The sequence below is a fragment of the Agelaius tricolor genome, unplaced genomic scaffold (genome assembly GCF_023055355.1).
Source record: "Agelaius tricolor isolate 1412-34295 unplaced genomic scaffold, bAgeTri1.0.p SCAF_14, whole genome shotgun sequence".
NCBI classification, from domain to species: domain Eukaryota; kingdom Metazoa; phylum Chordata; class Aves; order Passeriformes; family Icteridae; genus Agelaius; species Agelaius tricolor.
The window spans coordinates 9,057,409-9,074,548 of NW_027269274.1; the positions used below are offsets into that span (position 1 = coordinate 9,057,409).

Here is a 17,140-nt window from a genome sequence, read left to right on the forward strand (position 1 = left end):
CGGAACGCGGCGGGGACACGGAGGGACAGGGACGGAGCCCGCGCAGTCGGGATACCCGGGACGCCACCAGCACCGCGCGGCCGTGGAGCGACGCCGGCCGAGAAGCTCCGCGCGGCCGCTCCGCTCCTTCGCGGCATGCGGGTGCCGCCCGGTCCCCATCCCCACGCAGCAGCTGGGGCCAGGCTTCGAGTCGTGCCCGTCTGGGGCCGGACCCGGCAGACAGGCTCCCCGGGAAGGGCGCCGAGGCCTGCGCAGCTTGTAGCGGAGGGGCTGCGCCCTGCCCCGGGCAGCATTGCGGAGCGAAGTGTCCCCATGGAGGCGGAGAACGCCCCGCGGGACCGTGCCGGGTCTGCTTTAACGGGCCCATGTGCTCGGCGCGGCCTCGCCAGCCCCGGCCCCGCTTAAGGTGGCCCGTGGGGCTGGGCAGGGTCTCCCTGCATTTGCTTCACCTGCAGGGGCACAGACACGGGGCTCAGGGCACGGGGCTCATGCCAGTTCCGCGGGGACACCGCTCTGACCCCAGCCCGGGGCCGAGCAGGGAGCACCCCGCTCGAGTCCACCTTAAGGGGGGAGGGCGCTCCGGCGGTGTTTGTACACAGTGTGCACACCCCGCCTGCAGCCCCTGTGCCCTGCTGCACAGCCCCTGCACCCGCCCAGCCTGCCTGCACCTCCCGGAGACACCTCTCCCTTCCACCTCAACACCCTTGACCCCAGGCCAACCTTATGCTGCTGGCTGGGGCAGCTGCAGCTCCCGTAGGGGTCACATCAGTGCTACACAGCAGATAGGAGCAGACTCTGTGCCCCCAGAACAAGGGAGACACCCCACACACACACCCTGCCAAAGCCCATCAGGGGGACAAACAGGAGACCACCCCCACCCCAGCACGCTAAGACTGAGCAGAACAGGAGGCAGTGACAGTGCAGTGACAGGGCTGGGATCTCTGTTTATTGAGGCGATGCTGTGGGGCACCCCAGGGGACTGCACCAAGGCACGGTGGCACTGGGGGTATGCAAGGACCCCCAAGGAAGCAGCACCACGGTGGTGTAGCAGCAGCAGATCCCTCAGGCCTTGCCAGGGTCCTCCTTGAGCGTCACTGTGCGGTTGAACACCATCTGGGGAGAAACAGAGGGTCTGCTCAGAGCCCCATGGCGGGCAGGGGGTACTTGCACACGTGTGTGCAGGCTGCCTCACTGCCCCCAGGCCACAGGGCTCACCTTCCCCTCCTCACTGTCGGGATCCACAGAGAAGTAGCCCAGGCGTTCAAACTGGAACTTGTCAAAGGGCCGAGCGGAGCGGACAGAGCTGTCGACCAGGGCATTGTGCACCACACGCAGGGAGTCCTGGCAGGGGGGACAGCTCAGCCAGCAGCCCTACCCTTCTGTCCTCTGCACAGCCCAGCTCACCCCAGCTCCTCTTCCCCTTGAGACACAGTAAGGCCCTGCCCCAAGCGGGGTAGGGTGTTCATGGAAGTGGGTGCAGGAGATCCCCACTTCCCCCCCGGGCCCATAACCCCAGCTGCTGCCACTACTCACAGGGTTGAGGTCACTCAGAAAGCCACCAGGTACCTCTGATGGGTCCTCAGGATTTTTGTGCAAAAACCTGCCATGAGAGAAGAGTCTTATCCCAAAGCTGCCAAATGAGGGAACAGGGTGCCACTCATGGGACCCCCGAGCATCATCTTCCCCACTAAAGGTCTGGGGCAGACCCCAGCAGGGCCTGCTGCTGTACAGCTGTGCTGCTGCTCCAGCACTGCTGAGTTTGTGCTGGCCTTGGCTGGCAGTGGGATACTCACAGCCGTTCATAGAGCCGCACTTCACAGGCCAGTGGCACTGACACCCAGTGGATGAAAGCCTTGGGCTTTTCTGCCACATCTGACTTGGTGCAGGTCACCTCCAGCTCAATGACACGCCCACTGACGTCCTGAGGGAGAGGAGACAAGCTAAGCTGTCAGGCAGCAGTCTTATCCCATATGGCAGGCCCAGGGCTGAGCCCCCAGCCCCACAGCTTGGGGACACCTTGTTCCCCTCTGTGAGGGACAGGACAGGCAGACAGCAGCCACACAGGCAGCCTGAGCCCTCCCTATGTCCAGAGCAGCCAGCATGACATGACCATAGCTGTTCTTCCCTGCTGGGGCATGGTCATGTCCTGACATTCCACAGCCCAGCCTCATGTCACCAGTGCCCACAGCCACGCACCTTGATGACATTCTGGACAGTGATGATGTAGCCAGTGTGGCGCAGCCCCACCGGCTGCCCAGGGGCCAGGCGCTTGTAGCCCTTGTCTGCCTCCTGTAAGAGAGTTCACGGCTGCATGAGGGGTCCCAGCATGGGCAGCAGGTCCCCCTCTAGCATGTCTAGAGCCCATCAGAGCTGCTGGCCCATTTGGGAGTCACAGTCAGGTGCTCAACACCCACCAATGACCTCTGTGTGCAGCACGAACACCACTTCCAGGGCTGCCAGGCTCCTGCTGCACAAGGAATAGCTCCAGGAGTGAGGGTCGTATAGCCCAGTGGGCGTGGCTTACCTCCCTGAAGTCTGTCTCCTCAATGTAGACGGTCTGGTGGAAGGGCACTTTGTGAAAACCACGGCTCTCATCGGCTGGAAAGTTGGGCACAAGGACCTCCAGTGCCTGGGGAGAAAGAGGGCTTGAATGCTGATCTCAAGGAACCCCACTCCCACAACAGCCCACGGCAGTCTCACCTTTGGAGCAGGGAAGTTGGTGATGGTGACCTTGAGGGGCTCCAGGACAGCCATGGCACGGGGGGCCTGTTCATTCAGCACCTCCCGGGCACAAGCCTCCAGCAGATGTGGCTCCATTGTCGCCTGGGCCACTGTCACACCAACCTGAGGAACAGCGTGCTGTGACCATGCTGGCCAGGGGATGCAGCAATTTGCCCTGTCCCACCCCACCCAAAGCCTACCCGTGCACAGAAGTTGTTGATGGCCTCAGGGGGGAAGCCTCGCCGGCGCAGGGCTGTCAGCGTGAAGAGACGTGGGTCATCCCAGTCCCTGAGGAAACACCAGTGTGACACCAGGCATGCTGTGGGTGAGCCCCATCATGGCAGCTGGCCCTGCTCCTACCTCACAGCACCTGTCTCCACCAGGCGGATGATCTTTCTCTTGGAGACCACGGTGTAGAGCAGGTTCAGGCGCCCATATTCCCACTGCACAGGGCAGTAAACATCCAGAGCATTGCACAGCCAGAAGTAGGAGGAGCGCCTGCAAGGGAGGTACAGGCACAGCCCAGCTCAGCCGCATGGACACACTGTCCCCCAGCACTCTGGCAGCCACCAGGTGCTGCTCCCAGGTCTAGCTCAGCCCTGGGCCATGCCATGCATGGTGCTCACCTGGCCTGGAACTCCTTGGTGCAGAGGGAGTGTGTGATGTTCTCGATGGAGTCGCAGAGGCAGTGTGTGTAGTCGTATGTGGGGTAGATGCACCTGCAAGGCAAATGGAGTCAGCTTGGGGCAGAACATGGTGCTGCTCTACTCCTGATACCTCCTCACTACCAGGAGATCCAGATCCAGCCCCACCACATGTGCCAGGACATGGCAGGCCCTCCCTACCACTTGTCCCCAGTGCGGTGGTGTGGAGTGAACTTGACACGGTAGGCAACGGGATCCATCTTCCCATCCTCCATCACCAGCTTCATCCTCAGTGTGGCTTCCCCCTCCCCAAACTTCCCCTTTCTCATGTCCTGTGGAGACAGGGGAAGCTGTCAGCTGAGCCACAGATCCAGAGCCCAAAGGCACACAGCACCTGCCCCAGCTAGGAGTACCTCAAAGAGCAGGAGTGACTCCTCCACAGGCCGGTCCCGCCACGGCGAGGGTGGTGGGTTGTGGCCCTTGATCTCCTCAACCTTTTGATGGCAGACATATGCCTGACCCCTACGGAGAGGAAATACCATCACCAGACTTGAGTGACCCTTCTCCTGGGCAAGGGGGAGCCCTGACCACGGTGCAGGATAACACCACCAGCCCAGCACATTCCTACTGCCCCACATGCTCACCTGCGGATGAGCTCCAGGGCCCAGGTGTAGAGCTGGTCAAAGTAATCCGACGCATGTGTCACTGCATAAGGCTGGTAGCCTGTGGGGATGGGTGAAATGGAACAGGTTGGAGGAGCCCCAAAGGTCCAGCAGCAAGACCTGAATGCAGGGGTGTCCCTGGCACCTAGCTTGACCTGCCCTCCCTGCCCTGAGCCATACCCAGCCACTCCACCATCTCCCGGATGGCTGTGAAGTATTTCTCCTCCTCCTTCTCGGGGTTGGTGTCATCATAGCGCAAGAAGCACACGCCACCATTGGCCTGGGGATGAAGAGACAGTGAGCACTTGCTCCCTAAGGGACCAGCAGCCAAGCAGCAGGGAAAGGCAGGGGCCAGGGTGGCTTGGTGCTTTTTACCTTGGCATAACCAAAGTTGAAGTTGATGGCCTTGGCATGGCCAATGTGCAGGATCCCGTTAGGCTCAGGAGGGAAGCGTGTCCGTACCTGAAGAGGCAAAGGGGACACCTCTCTCCTTCAGCAGGAGATCTTTACCTTCCCTGACAGCAGTGACACTGACATGAGCCCCTGGCAATCATGCAGAGCACCCTGTGCTGTGTGGGTGCTGCCTCTGCTGTGCCCCCTGTGAGCTGTGTGTTCCCCACCCACCCCAGCTGTGTCACTGTCACGTGGAACTGCTGGGCTGTGGGATACGGCCTCACCTGCCCACCCGTGATTGCCAGGTGCTGCTTCAGCAGGGCCATAGTGTTGGGTGTCACCACGTAGCCCTCAGTCTTGTAGTTCTCTCCTGCAGACAGAGGATGCTCAGGGCTGCAGCAGTGCCCTAACCTTGCCAAGCCCAGCAGCCAGGGGGGAAGGACACAGGACCTGTCCAGTTCTCTGCAGCACGGAGAGCTGGGACCAGGGCAGAGCCAGTGGAGTGGCCCCACATATGGCAGCAGCACCTCGCACTCACCTGGCTTGTGGAACTTCAGGGCTTCTCCTCGCAGCTGCTCCAGCAGTGACTTTGTCTCTGTGCCCATGTCACCTGCAGGGAGATGGGGCTGAGCTCCCTGACCACGGCTCTCAGGGCCCAGCTCAGAAGCAGGTCCAGCAGGAACTAAAGGATTGGGGAAGAGGATAGTCTCTTACCATTCTCCACCACAGCCACCTTCTGTTTCTCTACTGGAGCCAGACGGGCCTTTGCCACCTGCAGAGACCAGCACAGCATGCTGAATGCCCAGCTGCAGCACATACCTTCCCCTCATGGCCCAGCCTGCTGGCCCCAGAGCTCCCTCTAGACCTGTACCCATGGTGGCAGAGCAGCTATTTGGGATCCTGACGGGACACTTGGCAAGAAAATAGCATTCAAGTCTGCAGCCTCCCCTTCTCCTTACCTTTGGTTTCTTTTCCAGATCAGCTTCTGTCTTTGGCCCAAGCAAATGCAGCACCTGGAGAAGAGTGACACAGTCAGGAGTCAAAAAGGCTCCTGGACTAGGTGTGTCCTAGTGTCCTGTCCAGTCATCACTCCACTCACCCTGCCTGCATCTAGGTGGGGCAGGCTGTCCCCAGGGCTGGGCCCTCTAGGGGACTGGCTGACAGGTCACAGCACACCCAGGGGACCACAGCAGCACCTGACACAGTAACCTCACACCCACCTGCAGGTCCACCTCGTTCTTGATGGTCTTCCCGTCTGCCCACCGCAGCTGGCTCCGTGCCTCCCCTGCAGACAGGGCACCTCGTGGGCAAGGGGCAGTGCTCAAGCCCGGGGGAGCTTCAGCCAGGGAGCTGATGCAGAATGCCACACCCTTTGCCCCAGGGCTGTCCCTGTTGCTGGGCACTACGGCCCTGCCTGTGTGTGGGATCTGGCAGGATGACATCTCCCCATGGCAAAGGGCTGGCTCTCGGGATTCAGGGGAGCACAGTGGCACTGGCAGTCAGGCATAGGGACGTGACAGCCACCAGCACCAGGCAGGGGCTGCCCCGGTGTCACCACTCACCCATCAGCAGCCCCATGTTGAAGTGGTAGCGCTCTGCCAGCAGCTCTGCTCGGTGCTTGTTGATCACAGCCTCCACCTGGGAGCAGCACAGGGATTCCAGGGTGAGCAAGGCAGGCAGGAGCACAGCAGGAGCCAGTCCAATGACCCTTGTGCTGTCTCCACAGGGTCACAGCCCCACTCACCGCCTCCTCGATCTGCTCGGGGGTGATGCAGACCCCCACACCGCAAGCCCGCTCAAAGTCTGCCACGTCCAGGGGCTCCAAGGGGTGGCTCCTCACGTACTCCAGGGCAGCTGGGGACAGAGCAGGGATGAAGAACGGTGCCCGCGGGGCCGGGACCGGGCGGGGACAGGGCCGCACGGTACCGCTGAGCTGCAGGTCGGTGAGGATCTCCTTGCGAGCGATGTAGCCGACGAGGAAGCCGAGGTGTTTCGGGTCCTTGAGGCGGGCGGCCGCGTTGTACAGAAGTGTCCCGGTGGCCTTGTCCAGCGCCGGGCCCAGCGCGCTCCGAGCCTGTCACCACCCCGGAGAGCATCAGGACAGGACCGAGGCCCGGCGAACCGGCGGCACCGGGGGACAGAGTGGGACAGGGTAGTGCCAAGGGCCGGGAGGCTGGGGGATCCCGGCAAGGCTGGGGTCGAGGGGGTGACAGCGGGACCACGGTGCCAATGTACCCAGGTGACACCGGAGATCGGGTTACCGAGTCACACCGATACCGGGGTACCGAGTTTCCAGGGTGGCCGGGTCCCCAGGTGACATCGGGGTGACGGGGTACTGGAGATCGAGGACCGGGGACCAGGGTGCAGGCCCGCGGCGGACGCACCTGCAGCACAGCCCGGCGCAGCAGCGCACTGAGTGCCCCGTTGCGCAGCGTCTCCCGCGCCTTGGCCTCGCTGAGGCCGATGCCCGTGAACAGCCCCAGCGCCTCCTCCACTTCCTCCGCCGCCATCGCTGCCGCCGCCGCCGCCATGCTGCCGCCTCCGTCCGGGGGCGGGGCCGTGCCCAGCCAACCGGCAGTGAGAGCGCTCAGTGCCGGCCAATGGCAGGCGGGGATTCGGCGCGGACCGGGCCAATGGGCGCGCGGGAGGCGGGCTCAGCGGGCGGGCTGTTGCATCATTTAAAGAGACCGGCGGCGGCGACCACGTGGGGGGCGGGGCTGGAGGCGGGCCCCGGGCGGGGCTGGAGGCGGGCCCCGGGCGGGGCTGGAGGCGGGCCCCGGGCGGGGCGGGCTCCGATCCCGCCCGGCGCCCCCGCGCTCCGGGGCTGATGCCCGCACCTCCAGTGTGCCCTGTGCGTCTCTGTCTGCCCCGACGGGCACGGGCCGTGCGGCGAGCCCCTGGGGATACACGTGCCCAAGGTCCTGGGGTGGAGAGCGCGTCGCGGTGGCGGCTTCAGCACGGTGTATGCAGGGCTAGGCCGGCTCGGCGTCCCCGGCTCCCCCGGATTGTGCGTGGTCGTTTGGCCCTGCCAACCTAGTGTCCGCCCTCTTCTCATCTCCGCTGTCCCCCTCGCTGCCCTAGTACACCCCTCATCCCAATGTCCCAGGCTTCCCTAGACCGGTGGAACTTTGGCTGCCTCAGCCCAGTGCCCTCCTGCCCCACCCCCCGCCCCATCTGATGTCTTGTCCAGTCTGATGTCCTCAGCTCTCCCTTTGCCCCGCCAGCTTCCCCAGCCTGGTATACTCCAGCTCTTCCGGCCCGGTGCCCCCGGGTGTCCTCCACAACCCCATGTTTTCTGCCTCAGCCCGGGAGTCACTGCCCCAACCCGATATCCACCTCCCAGCTTGGTGTCTCCTCTTAGCTCAGTGCCCCCCTAGCTCAGTGTCTCATCCATCCTACTCCCACCTCAGCCCGAGTAGCGGCAGACTCGAGTGGTTGTGGAAGGGGGTTTATTGGAAATACGAGGTGGGAGGAGGCACTAGCAGGTCCTGCCAGCCAGAGCCACCAGACACAACCAGACAAGGCAGGTTCTGGCTCCTCCATGGGTGGGTGCTGGAGTCAACGCTGGTGTCACAGTGAGTCCCACACCACGGAGGGAACAGCCATGGCTGAGCACCGGCACAGAGCTATAGTTCCATCCTGGTGCCAGGCACTGTGTCTGTCCCCTTGGTGGCCGCCTGCTCCCTGCCCGTAGCTGGCAGTGGCTTTAAGCTATAGCGGGCACTGACATTGGTACCTGAGACGCTGCGGTATTCGCCCATCTCTGTGCGCACGCTCTCGTTCTGGGTGATGGTGAGCAGCACCGGCACGGAGAGCGTCACCTCCTTCCGAAGCACTTGGATGCTGAGCGCTGTGCGCGGGGGGATCTTGGCCGGCAGCTGCACCTCCACACGCTGCCGGCGAGTGCTGCTTTCGCTGCGCCCTTTCTGCACCGTGAAGATGTTGGAGGCTTCCACGGTAAGCGTGAAGGAGAGCCCGGCTTTGAGGCTGGTGGCATTGCTGAAGTGGAAGCTCTGCCAGAGTGTGGTGCCGTACTCCCGGCTGCTGCTGGCCGCCAGTGCCTGCTCTGACTCGGTCTCGTTCACCCCCTCAATCTCATCCACCAGCACCTCCCGCTCCTCCTCCACCCGCTTCTGTTCCCAGAGGAGACGTGCTGAGACCAGGGGCCGCCCAGGACGTAGCGGGCGCAGGTGGGACAGCCGAGACTGAAAGTTCAGCTCCAGTTTGTAGTCGGCGAGGTGCTCGCCGGGCCACGCCAGGCAGTGCCAGCCGCCCCGGCCGGGGTGCTGGTAGAGCAGCCAGACCCCTCGCTGCACTGTGTGGGAGGCCACCCGGTCGTTGAAGTACCCATATGCCAAGTTGGTCTCCTCTGTCACCACCTTGCAGGCACCTTGGAAGTTGGGGTGCTCGTAGAGGGTGATCTGGGGGTCCCCCAGGTCGTGGTGCACGAGGCGCAGTGCTGAGAAGCTGTTGGGCCGATCCACAGAGGGGTACTCACCCTCCTCGAAGGCGTACGGCTCCCCCTCGTATTTGGGGTCCGTGTAGGCAATCCATGGCTGCCCCTCCACCTTCAGGGAGGCGATGCAGTTCCCAAAATCCAGCTCGTGCAGGTCAGGCACGTCGCAGGTGAACTCTCGGCTCAGCCCCTCGAAGTTGGCATGCTCGTACACTGTGATCCGGTTCATGGCGCTGTGGGTGCCTGCCCCTGCCAGGGCACAACAGGGGCCACGTCCCCTCCTATGGGCTCACGGGGTGCTACAGGAGACCCCTGAGGAAAGCCCAGCAAGCAAAGGCAAACCTCGGCACCCCTTTAACTCTTGTCTTCTGCCTTTCCTTTGCCCACCTGCTGCCTGGGCCCCGTGCTCTCACCGTCTGTGCTGGCAGCACCCTGCAGCTGTGCCTTTTAGGAAGGGATGGTGGGACCAGGGCGTGCTGTGGCACGAAGCGAAGGCGATGACAGTGCTCGCCCCCGCACCCTGAGCCCAACCCTTGTCCCCACTTGGTGCTGGGGAGTCAGCCAGGCCCCGCACACCGGGATGCCAGCCGGTCCCACAGACCAGCCCTGCCGGAAAGTCCTGCCGTGCCCCAGGCACGTGAGGCTCCTGCTAAAGAGTCACCGCCAATTATCAGTGATGCTTCCGCCCTGCCTGCGCTAATTACAGTGTGCATCGCCGGTGGGGCAGGAACTGCTGGCTCACCCCACCAGGGTGAGAGGGCATCGTGGTGGGGCAAGCCGGCGCCCCAAAACAAGAGCCTCTGAACCCTGGTTATCCCAGCAATTGGATATGGACACCTGGCATGGTGGCACTGCTCCAGCCCAGTCTCTGAGGATGGCTGGGGCAGATGGGAACACTTCTTCCCCCTTGTCACTTCATGGGGTGCCCAAGGCACTGCTGGGGTGGGATGCTGGGCACAGCAGGACACTGACATCAAACCGAGGCTTTGGCACACAGCCACTCCAAGCTGCCACTCCAGCATGCTGGTGGTTTCCTCCGGGCTCCATGAAGGTTGCCATGGCATGAACTGGAGCTGGCCTCCCCAGGAGCTACTGCTGTGGGGCACAGGGCACGTGCACTCCCTAGCTGGCACCCTGCTGAAACAGGGCTCAGGCAGCTCACAGCTTCTGGGGCAAGGTTAAGCCTTTGACTTCTGGCTACATGCCCAGAAGCTGCCTCATCCGCTTGTCCACACAGCCCTCACCAGCCCAGGGTTTTTCCCAAGGCACAGTGCATGGAGTGGGGAGGCACAAGGCTGATACGAAAAGCTCCCGGTGGGGTACAGCTGGACCCTGACCCACCCCTTGGGGACAGTCAAAACCCTCAAAGCCTCTGGGCTAAAATCTGCCTCTTGGAGCTGATAAGCAAGGCCAGCCCTTGGCTGCATGGGGACCCCCGGTCCCACCAGGGTTTGGTACAGCCTGCAGGCACCCACATCCTGTGGTGGAGAAGGATGGAGACCCCATTGCTCCACCAACAGCCTGTACCCCACAAGTCGGCGAGAGGAACCCAGGCATCCCTGAATTCTTGAACCCTATTCCCTTCAAACCTCTTTCCCCCAAAGGCCAGTGCCACCCCACACCTCACCCCTCAGTTGTCCGCTGCTGGTGCCCCACTTCCCCTGCCTGCAGTGCCAGGACTGCCAGGGTCTCCCAGTTTATTGCCAGATGTCGGGGCGGTTGGGGTTACACCAGACAAACGCTACGGGAAGCAGTTAGTGAGTGGGGGGCCATGGGGGCCGCGGGCAGGGGCCAGGGAAGGGCTGTCCCACTCGCTCCCCCAGCCGGCGGCCTCCCTGCCGTTCCCCCGGGCTGCCACGCTCCCCCGCGCCGGGGACCCCTCCTGTGCCCCGTGGCTGCCCTGGCTCCGTGGCCCCCAGCACCCCCCAGCTCGCTGTGTTCTCCCCCTGAGCGAGGCCGGCGGCCGGGGCGGCGCGGGGGGCACGGGGCAGCGTGGGTGGGTGGGAGGCGGTGCTGGCATTATTGCTATGGCGGGCGGGAGCAGCGCGACCCTCCCCACGCTCAGATCACAGTCTCGAAGAGCGTCGCCTTCTCCTTGGGGGGCTCTGGGGCCAGCAGCTTGGCTTCTGCCTCTGGCGTCAGGTACTCCAGGTGGTGTTGGCCCCAGATTGGAGTGGTCAGGAGCTGCCAGCGCTGTGGGGACATCGCGTCAGCGCCCAGAGACAACAGCACTGGGACTGCCTGGACCCAGCAATGCACAGGGAGAGGAAAGGGATGGGATTTGGGTGGGGGTGGAGGTGAGACTGGGACAGGAAAGGGATTGAAATGGGATTGAGAAAGGGAGAGAGATTGCACGGGGACAGGGATGGGACTGAGACTGACAGGATTATGACAGTGATGTCAGCAAAGATGGGGTTTGGGTGAGGCTGGGAGTAAGACAGCAGTGAGGATAGGAATCTGAAAGGAGTGAGAGAAATGAAGACAGGAAGAGGACTTGGATGGGGCGAGTCTAGGATGGGAAAAGGACTAAATGAGATTGAGAGAAGGACAGGAATTAAAAGGAGACAGTGATGGGGACGTGCACAGGATCTGACTGCAATAGTGATAGGGATAGGACTGAGACAGTGATGTAAGCATCGGTGGGAATCAGGTAAGATTGGGAATAGACAGCAATGGGGACAGGGATGGGATTTGGGTGGGAGTGAGACAATGGGGACAGGCACATGATTTGGATGGGAATGAGACAGTGATGAAAACAGGGATGAGACCTTGTTGTGGATGGGACTGTGATGGCAATGTGGATAGTGGTGGGATTTGAATGGGAATCAGACAGTGATAAAGACAGGGATGGGATCTGGTGGTGGAAGGGACTGAGACGGCAATGTGGATGGTGGAATTTGACTGGGGCCAGGACTGGGCCATGGACAGGACTAAGAAGGGGACAACCATGGCTGAGAATGGGGTGGGGACAGAGGCGGGAGTGATCCCGCTGCACTGCCCTCACCTCGCGCAAGGAGCCTTTGCAGCGCAGGAGCTTGTAGATAACAGTGCAGGGGATGCAGAGCATGGAGGAGAGTGCCAGGACCCAGCCGATGGCTTCCCCCCACCACGGGTACACGTATGTCTTATTGTATGTCAGCGGCTTGTAGTTCACCACGTGGAACACGAAGACGCCCTGGGTGGAGAGAGGGAGGTGAGGTCCCCACCCCGACGCGGTCACCGCCGAGCCCCCGAGCCGCGCGCTCGCCCCACGGCAGCGACACGTGTGTGCCGGCAGCGGCCGCCGGGGGGCGCTCCGTGCCCACGGCGCAGCGCGGGGCGGGGGCACACGCGTGTCCCCACCCACGGTGGCCTCGCTCACCACGCAGACCAGCGGTGTCACCACAGCCCAGCACCACTTCATGACGGGCAGGGGCCGGTAGCCGATCATACGGGCCACATCGTCCATGAAGCGGTCGGCACCTATGGGGAGGAGGGCGTCAGCTGGGGCACTTGTGTCCCACCTTGTGTCCTCCCTTGTGTCCCCCTCCCCGTGTCCCCCTGGCCTCACCATAGACCCAGGCAATGACCACGCACTCCCAGAAAGCCTGCCACAGCAACGTGATCCCGCTGGCCGAGTAGTTGTCAAAGAGCTGGAATACGTACATGCCGCCCTGCCAGGAAGGTGCCCGTGTCACCAGCATTGTGCTGGCTGCCCAGCTCGCCGCCACACTGGCAAGTCATAGCCTTGCCAGCACCGGTACCCCGCCTGGCATTGTCACCCTGCATGCCATGGGCACCCTGCTCCCACAGCACCCCTACGCCACAGAGACCCCCGTGCCATGGGCAGCTCCACTGACACCAGGGCAGCAGCCCCAGTGAGCTCCCGCCCCACAGTGGGATATCATGGGGAGTGATGCCTCAGGAACAGGTACAGGTGGCCGGTGTGGGGCTGGCCGGCAGTGTCCCTGCTGTGTCCCCCACCTGTGTGACCATGGAGAGGTCAATGAGGCAGCAGATGATGCAGCAGAGCGCAGCAGTGAGCTCACGGCGCAGGGAGCCAGCCCCCGGCTGGGGGAACAAGTCCAGGATGCCCGTGATGAAACCCTCCACACCGACAAACTGTGGCACAAAGCAGAGCTCAGTGGGGACGGGCCACCCATCCTCTCTCTGTTCCCCATCTCCCTGGTTGCCACAGCACCTGGCTGTCCAGCCCCAGCACGAGAAGCATGATGAAAAAGAGCGTGGCCCACAGCGGGGACAAGGGCATCAGCGTCACAGCTTTGGGGTAGGCGATGAAAGCCAGCCCAGGACCTGCAGGAGAGTGGGGTCAGAGATGCCACTCAAGGGGTGACACAGAAGACACAGTTGGCATCCAGCATCCATCACTTACCAGACTCGGCCACCTTGGAGATGTCCACGCCCTGCTCAGAGGCCATGAAGCCGAGCACAGAGAAGACAACAAAGCCGGCAAAGAAGCTGGTGCAGCTGTTGATCACAGCCAGGATGTAGGCATCCCTGTGGGCACAGCATCTAAGGAAGTGCTCAGGGGTACTGGGGGACACACCAGGGGGTCACTGGGGCACACTGGGGGGCCTGCCTGCAGCTGGCACAGCCCTACCTGTAGCAGTTGTTGTGGAAGCGGTTGTAGCTGCCCAGTGCTGTCAGGGCGCCCAGCCCGATGGCGTAGGAGAAGAACACCTGGGTGCCAGCATCAATCCAGACCTGGGGTGTGAGGGAGGATGTCACAGGGTGATGGCGGTGCCAGGGCGTTGTCTAGCACCCAACTCCCTGCTGCTCTCCCCACTGCCCTCACCTGTGCCTCAACCAGCTTGGACCAGTCAGGTTTCAGGTAGTAGATGATGCCACCCAGAGCGCCAGGCAGTGTTACTCCGTGGACCAACAGGAGGATGAGGACCACATACGGGAAGAGTGCCGTGAAGTAGACAATCTGAAGAGCAGTGGGTGGCCATGAGACCCCCCCCAGGCCAGGGCTCTCTGTCACGTGCCACAGGTGTCCCAGCAGGACCAGAGCTTGGGAACATCCCCAGCAGCTGGAAGCACCTCCCGGACACATGTGGGACACAGGCCTCCCACCCCTGTGGGCTGTGGCACAGGAGGGCAGGAGCCAACAGTGCCACGTGTTGCAGTCTTCTCTCATGCCAGTGGCCCTGATGCATGTTCCCCCTGCCAGCATTACCTTCCCAGTCGACTTGACACCCTTCCAGATGCAGAAGTAGACAATGACCCAGGTGGTAAGCAAGCAGAGGATCATCTCCCAGTTCATCTCCCCTGGCTCGCTGAGTCCCCCAGAGAGACGCAGCACCTTGTTCCTGCAGAGTGGGGCTGTGCTGAGCACCAGCATGACACTCCTAGCCCCAGAGAACACCCTCCTGCTTCCCACACTCACTCCCAAAACTCAATGACAGGTGAGCGCTTGTTGGTCATGTTGGTGCAGCTGAAGTTGGAGGTCCAAGTGCTGGCAGTGGCGTTAATGCTGACATTTTGGCACAGGTCCAGGTTGAAGAGCTCCGTGCACTGCTCCGTGTTCCAAGAATGGCCACAGGTGGCCCAGGGCAGGGTGTCCGTCAGTGAATGCACCAGGTAAAAGAGCCCCCACACCAAGATCATGATGTAGTAGGAGTTGCAGAAGAAGACGATCACCATAGAGGCCAGGCCTAAACCTGTGGCACGGGGGGATCAGAGCCCGCAGGCACCTGTGGGCATCTGGCAGCCAGCATGGAGTGGGATATGGGGTGTTGTAGGGATGGGGGAGGACAGAGAACGGACAGGGACAGGACAGGGAAAGCTGGCAGTCCTGGACAGGACAGGAGAGAGCTGGTGGGAATGGGACAGGGAAGCTGGCAGCCCCAGGCAGGACAGGACAGGGTGGGGACAGCTGGCAGCATGGCACAGGACCAGGGGGGAGCCGGCAAGATACCTCTGGAGCTGGGGATCCAGCAGCTGCCCGGGATCCTGCAGGCAGGGAGCCACAGGGGCAGGCAAGGCAGGCAGGGCAGCACGGGGTGCCATGGGGCACAGGTGCAGGCAGCTGCCATCCTTGGCCATGGCAAAGGGCGGCAGTGGGACGCGGGCAAGGTGCAGGGGAGCAGGCAGGGCGTGGGCAGGGTGCTGCCAGCCCCAGCAGGCTGCGTGCAGCCTGGCACAGTCAGGGTGCAGACAGGGTGCCGGGGGCCCTGGCCAGGGTGCAGGGGCCGCGGAAAGGGTGCAGGCAGGGCGCGGGCAGGGCGCGGCGTTACCCTTGAAGAGGGGGGCGATGTTCCAGGCGGCGATGCCCCCCTGCTTCATGAACTGTCCCAGAGCCACCTCCAAGAAGAAGATGGGGATGCCGCCCACGAAGACGATGAGCAGGTAGGGGATGAGGAAGACGCCTGGGGCCGGGGGCAGGGGGCTGGCTCAGCCGCCGCCGTCCCCCCGGCCCCCCCTTTCATTCCCCCCCTTCCCCGCGCCGCCCGCCCGGACGCAGCGAATGGCAAAGGCGCCTCCGCGCCCTCCCCTCGCCGCGATGTAGGTCAGCACGGGCAGGTAGTGGGGGGCTCCCGCGATCCCCCGCCCCGTGAGTGACTCCGGAACACCGCGGGCTGGCCCGGGAGCTCCTCGAAGGCGCAGGGCGAGCTGACCCAGCGTGGGGTGACCCCCAGGCACACACTCCGGGGCGGGAAGGGGGTGCCCCCCGCGCCGCGGGACGCACCCCCGCGGCGTGGGGCGAGCACGAGGCTCACCTCCGCCGTTCTTGTAGCACAGGTAGGGGAAGCGCCAGACGTTGCCCAGCCCCACGGCGAAGCCCACGCAGGACATGATGAAATCCATCTGCCGGGTCCATGTCTCCCGTTCGGGGGCGGCCTCTTTGGGGGGACCAGGGGGTCGCACCAGTGGTGCCGTCACTGTTCGCTCCTCGCCCGCCGTGGGGGGCTCTGTGCCCTCCGCCCCGCCGGGGCCTTCTGCCGAGACGGGGGTTGTGGGGATGCCCACGCCGCCGTCACGCGCGCCCGTGGGGGCGCCGTGGCGGGGGGGAAAGCACCTCCCCCCCCCCCCGCGCGCCCCTCTCCGCGCGTAGGGGCGTGACGTCAGATGTCAGGCCGGCGCGTGACGTCACAATGCAGAGCGGTGACTCACCCCGCGGCGGCGGGAGGGGGCGCGCCGCGGTCGCGCGTGGCCGTGGGCCCCCCTCTCTCCCTCCCCAAGCTCATCCCTCCCCGGCGTTCCCCGCTTACCGGAGCCCGCGGGGGCAGCGGCGGCCGCGGCTGTGGCGGTGGCGGCGTCGCGTCGCGGGGCGTCGGGCGGCTGCGGGGCGGCCGTGTCGGTGGGGACGGGGGGCATGTCGCGGGGGGCCGGGGAGCGGGGGCGGGTCGGGGGCGGCTCCGTGGCCGAGGGGGGCTCAGAAGCAATCCACGAAGCACTTGAAGGTGAGTCGGAAGAACCTCATTGAGGGTGGCGGGGCGCGGCGGGGCGGGCCGGGCCGGGCGGGCGGCTCAGAGCCGGGCTGCGGGGCCGGCGCCGCGCGGCCGCTCCGGGGCTCTCTGCGCCGCGGCACCGGGCGGCGGCGGAGGCAGCGACCGGCCGCACCGCCCCCCGAGCCCCATTGGCCGCGCCACCCGCCCGCGGCTTGACGGGACTTGCAGTTCCGACGCACTGGCACCGGCCGCGGGGCGAGGCGGGGGGCACGGGGGTACGAGGCACACCCGGCGGGATTCCGGGCACTAGGGACAGCGAGGGACGGCGTTGGTAACGGGGGATACCGGGCACGAAGGACACAAGGCAGTAGGGCACGCCCGGGGACACCAGGGAGCGGAGCGCTAGGGACAGCAGGTGACAAGACAGGCAGCAGGGAACAAGGCACTTCAGCGCACAACAGGCACTGGAACTCCGGGACTTGCACGGCTCGTCCCACCAGCACCAGGGCACAGGAGAAGACACGAGGCACTAAAGCGGCAGGATTTGCACAGGGGACACGAGACAACAGGGTGCAGCCAGCAGCAGAGCACACGAGGCACCAGGGAACACTGTGTCCCCTGCCGCTGCTGTGGAGTGCACCCGGCAATGGCACCGGTCCCTGAGGGATATTAGGGGATAGCGAGCACCAAGTCACACCAGGGAACACTGGAGCAGGAGGGCACCTGTGGCAGCAGGGTGCTGGGGGTCCTAACAGCACACCGGGGACATGGTGCCCTGACTCACCAGGGGGCAGAGGGTCCGAATGGATAGCAGGCAGCAGAGGCGAGTGGAGTTCAGAGAGTTTAATGAGCGCAGGACAAACCCCGATT

The 17,140-nt window shown here is 63.9% G+C and overlaps 3 protein-coding genes across 5 annotated transcripts; all 3 read right to left on the bottom strand.

Moving 5' to 3' along the window:
• Positions 1–924: 924 nt before the first annotated feature.
• On the bottom strand, positions 925–6,985 carry QARS1 (glutaminyl-tRNA synthetase 1). The gene is made up of 24 exons (XM_071439526.1): positions 6,805–6,985; positions 6,347–6,494; positions 6,165–6,274; positions 5,983–6,058; positions 5,641–5,705; positions 5,380–5,433; positions 5,135–5,192; positions 4,959–5,030; positions 4,705–4,790; positions 4,403–4,489; positions 4,208–4,307; positions 4,010–4,088; positions 3,779–3,887; positions 3,567–3,697; positions 3,348–3,440; positions 3,082–3,219; positions 2,922–3,009; positions 2,701–2,844; positions 2,525–2,629; positions 2,197–2,289; positions 1,794–1,921; positions 1,534–1,600; positions 1,216–1,341; positions 925–1,113 (listed from the first exon to the last, which is right to left on the bottom strand). Exons 1-24 carry the CDS (start codon positions 6,949–6,951, stop codon positions 1,063–1,065), a joined length of 2,355 nt encoding a protein of 784 aa, XP_071295627.1. The 5' UTR covers positions 6,952–6,985; the 3' UTR covers positions 925–1,062.
• Positions 6,986–7,852: 867 nt separating this feature from the next.
• Positions 7,853–10,415, bottom strand: LOC139595825 (epidermal differentiation-specific protein-like). Its single transcript, XM_071439540.1, has one exon. The coding sequence runs from the start codon at positions 9,103–9,105 to the stop codon at positions 8,047–8,049; it is 1,059 nt and encodes a 352-aa protein (XP_071295641.1). The 5' UTR covers positions 9,106–10,415; the 3' UTR covers positions 7,853–8,046.
• A 141-nt stretch (positions 10,416–10,556) lies between these two features.
• On the bottom strand, positions 10,557–16,432 carry SLC6A8 (solute carrier family 6 member 8). 3 transcript variants are annotated; one of them, XM_071439538.1, is made up of 14 exons: positions 16,091–16,432; positions 15,599–15,814; positions 15,116–15,247; positions 14,266–14,539; positions 14,056–14,188; positions 13,672–13,806; positions 13,477–13,580; positions 13,249–13,373; positions 13,057–13,169; positions 12,840–12,977; positions 12,427–12,529; positions 12,238–12,338; positions 11,881–12,051; positions 10,557–11,069 (listed from the first exon to the last, which is right to left on the bottom strand). In XM_071439538.1, exons 1-14 carry the CDS (start codon positions 16,194–16,196, stop codon positions 10,938–10,940), a joined length of 1,983 nt encoding a protein of 660 aa, XP_071295639.1. In that variant the 5' UTR covers positions 16,197–16,432; the 3' UTR covers positions 10,557–10,937. The 3 variants fall into 3 exon arrangements, with proteins under 3 accessions (XP_071295639.1, XP_071295637.1, XP_071295640.1); XM_071439536.1 differs by having other exon boundaries at positions 15,599–15,817; XM_071439539.1 differs by having other exon boundaries at positions 15,599–15,721; positions 16,091–16,431.
• Between the last annotated feature and the right edge of the window lie 708 nt (positions 16,433–17,140).

What these genes read in the sequence shown, in the direction of transcription:
- QARS1 (XM_071439526.1), bottom strand. Translation starts at nt 6,951, where the DNA reads ATGGCGGCGGCGGCGGCAGCGATGGCGGCGGAGGAAGTGGAGGAGGCG. An exon ending in TCAACTTTGGTTATGCCAAG is followed by an intron (nt 4,308 to 4,402) that starts GTAAAAAGCACC and finishes CTTCATCCCCAG; the next exon opens with GCCAATGGTGGCGTGTGCTT. An exon ending in GTGGAGACAGGTGCTGTGAG is followed by an intron (nt 3,010 to 3,081) that starts GTAGGAGCAGGG and finishes GTGTTTCCTCAG; the next exon opens with GGACTGGGATGACCCACGTC.
- LOC139595825 (XM_071439540.1), bottom strand. Translation starts at nt 9,105, where the DNA reads ATGAACCGGATCACAGTGTACGAGCATGCCAACTTCGAGGGGCTGAGC.
- SLC6A8 (XM_071439536.1), bottom strand. Translation starts at nt 16,196, where the DNA reads ATGCCCCCCGTCCCCACCGACACGGCCGCCCCGCAGCCGCCCGACGCC. An exon ending in TGCTGGGGCTGGACAGCCAG is followed by an intron (nt 12,978 to 13,056) that starts GTGCTGTGGCAA and finishes TTTGTGCCACAG; the next exon opens with TTTGTCGGTGTGGAGGGTTT. An exon ending in ACCTCTCCATGGTCACACAG is followed by an intron (nt 12,530 to 12,839) that starts GTGGGGGACACA and finishes CCTTCCTGGCAG; the next exon opens with GGCGGCATGTACGTATTCCA.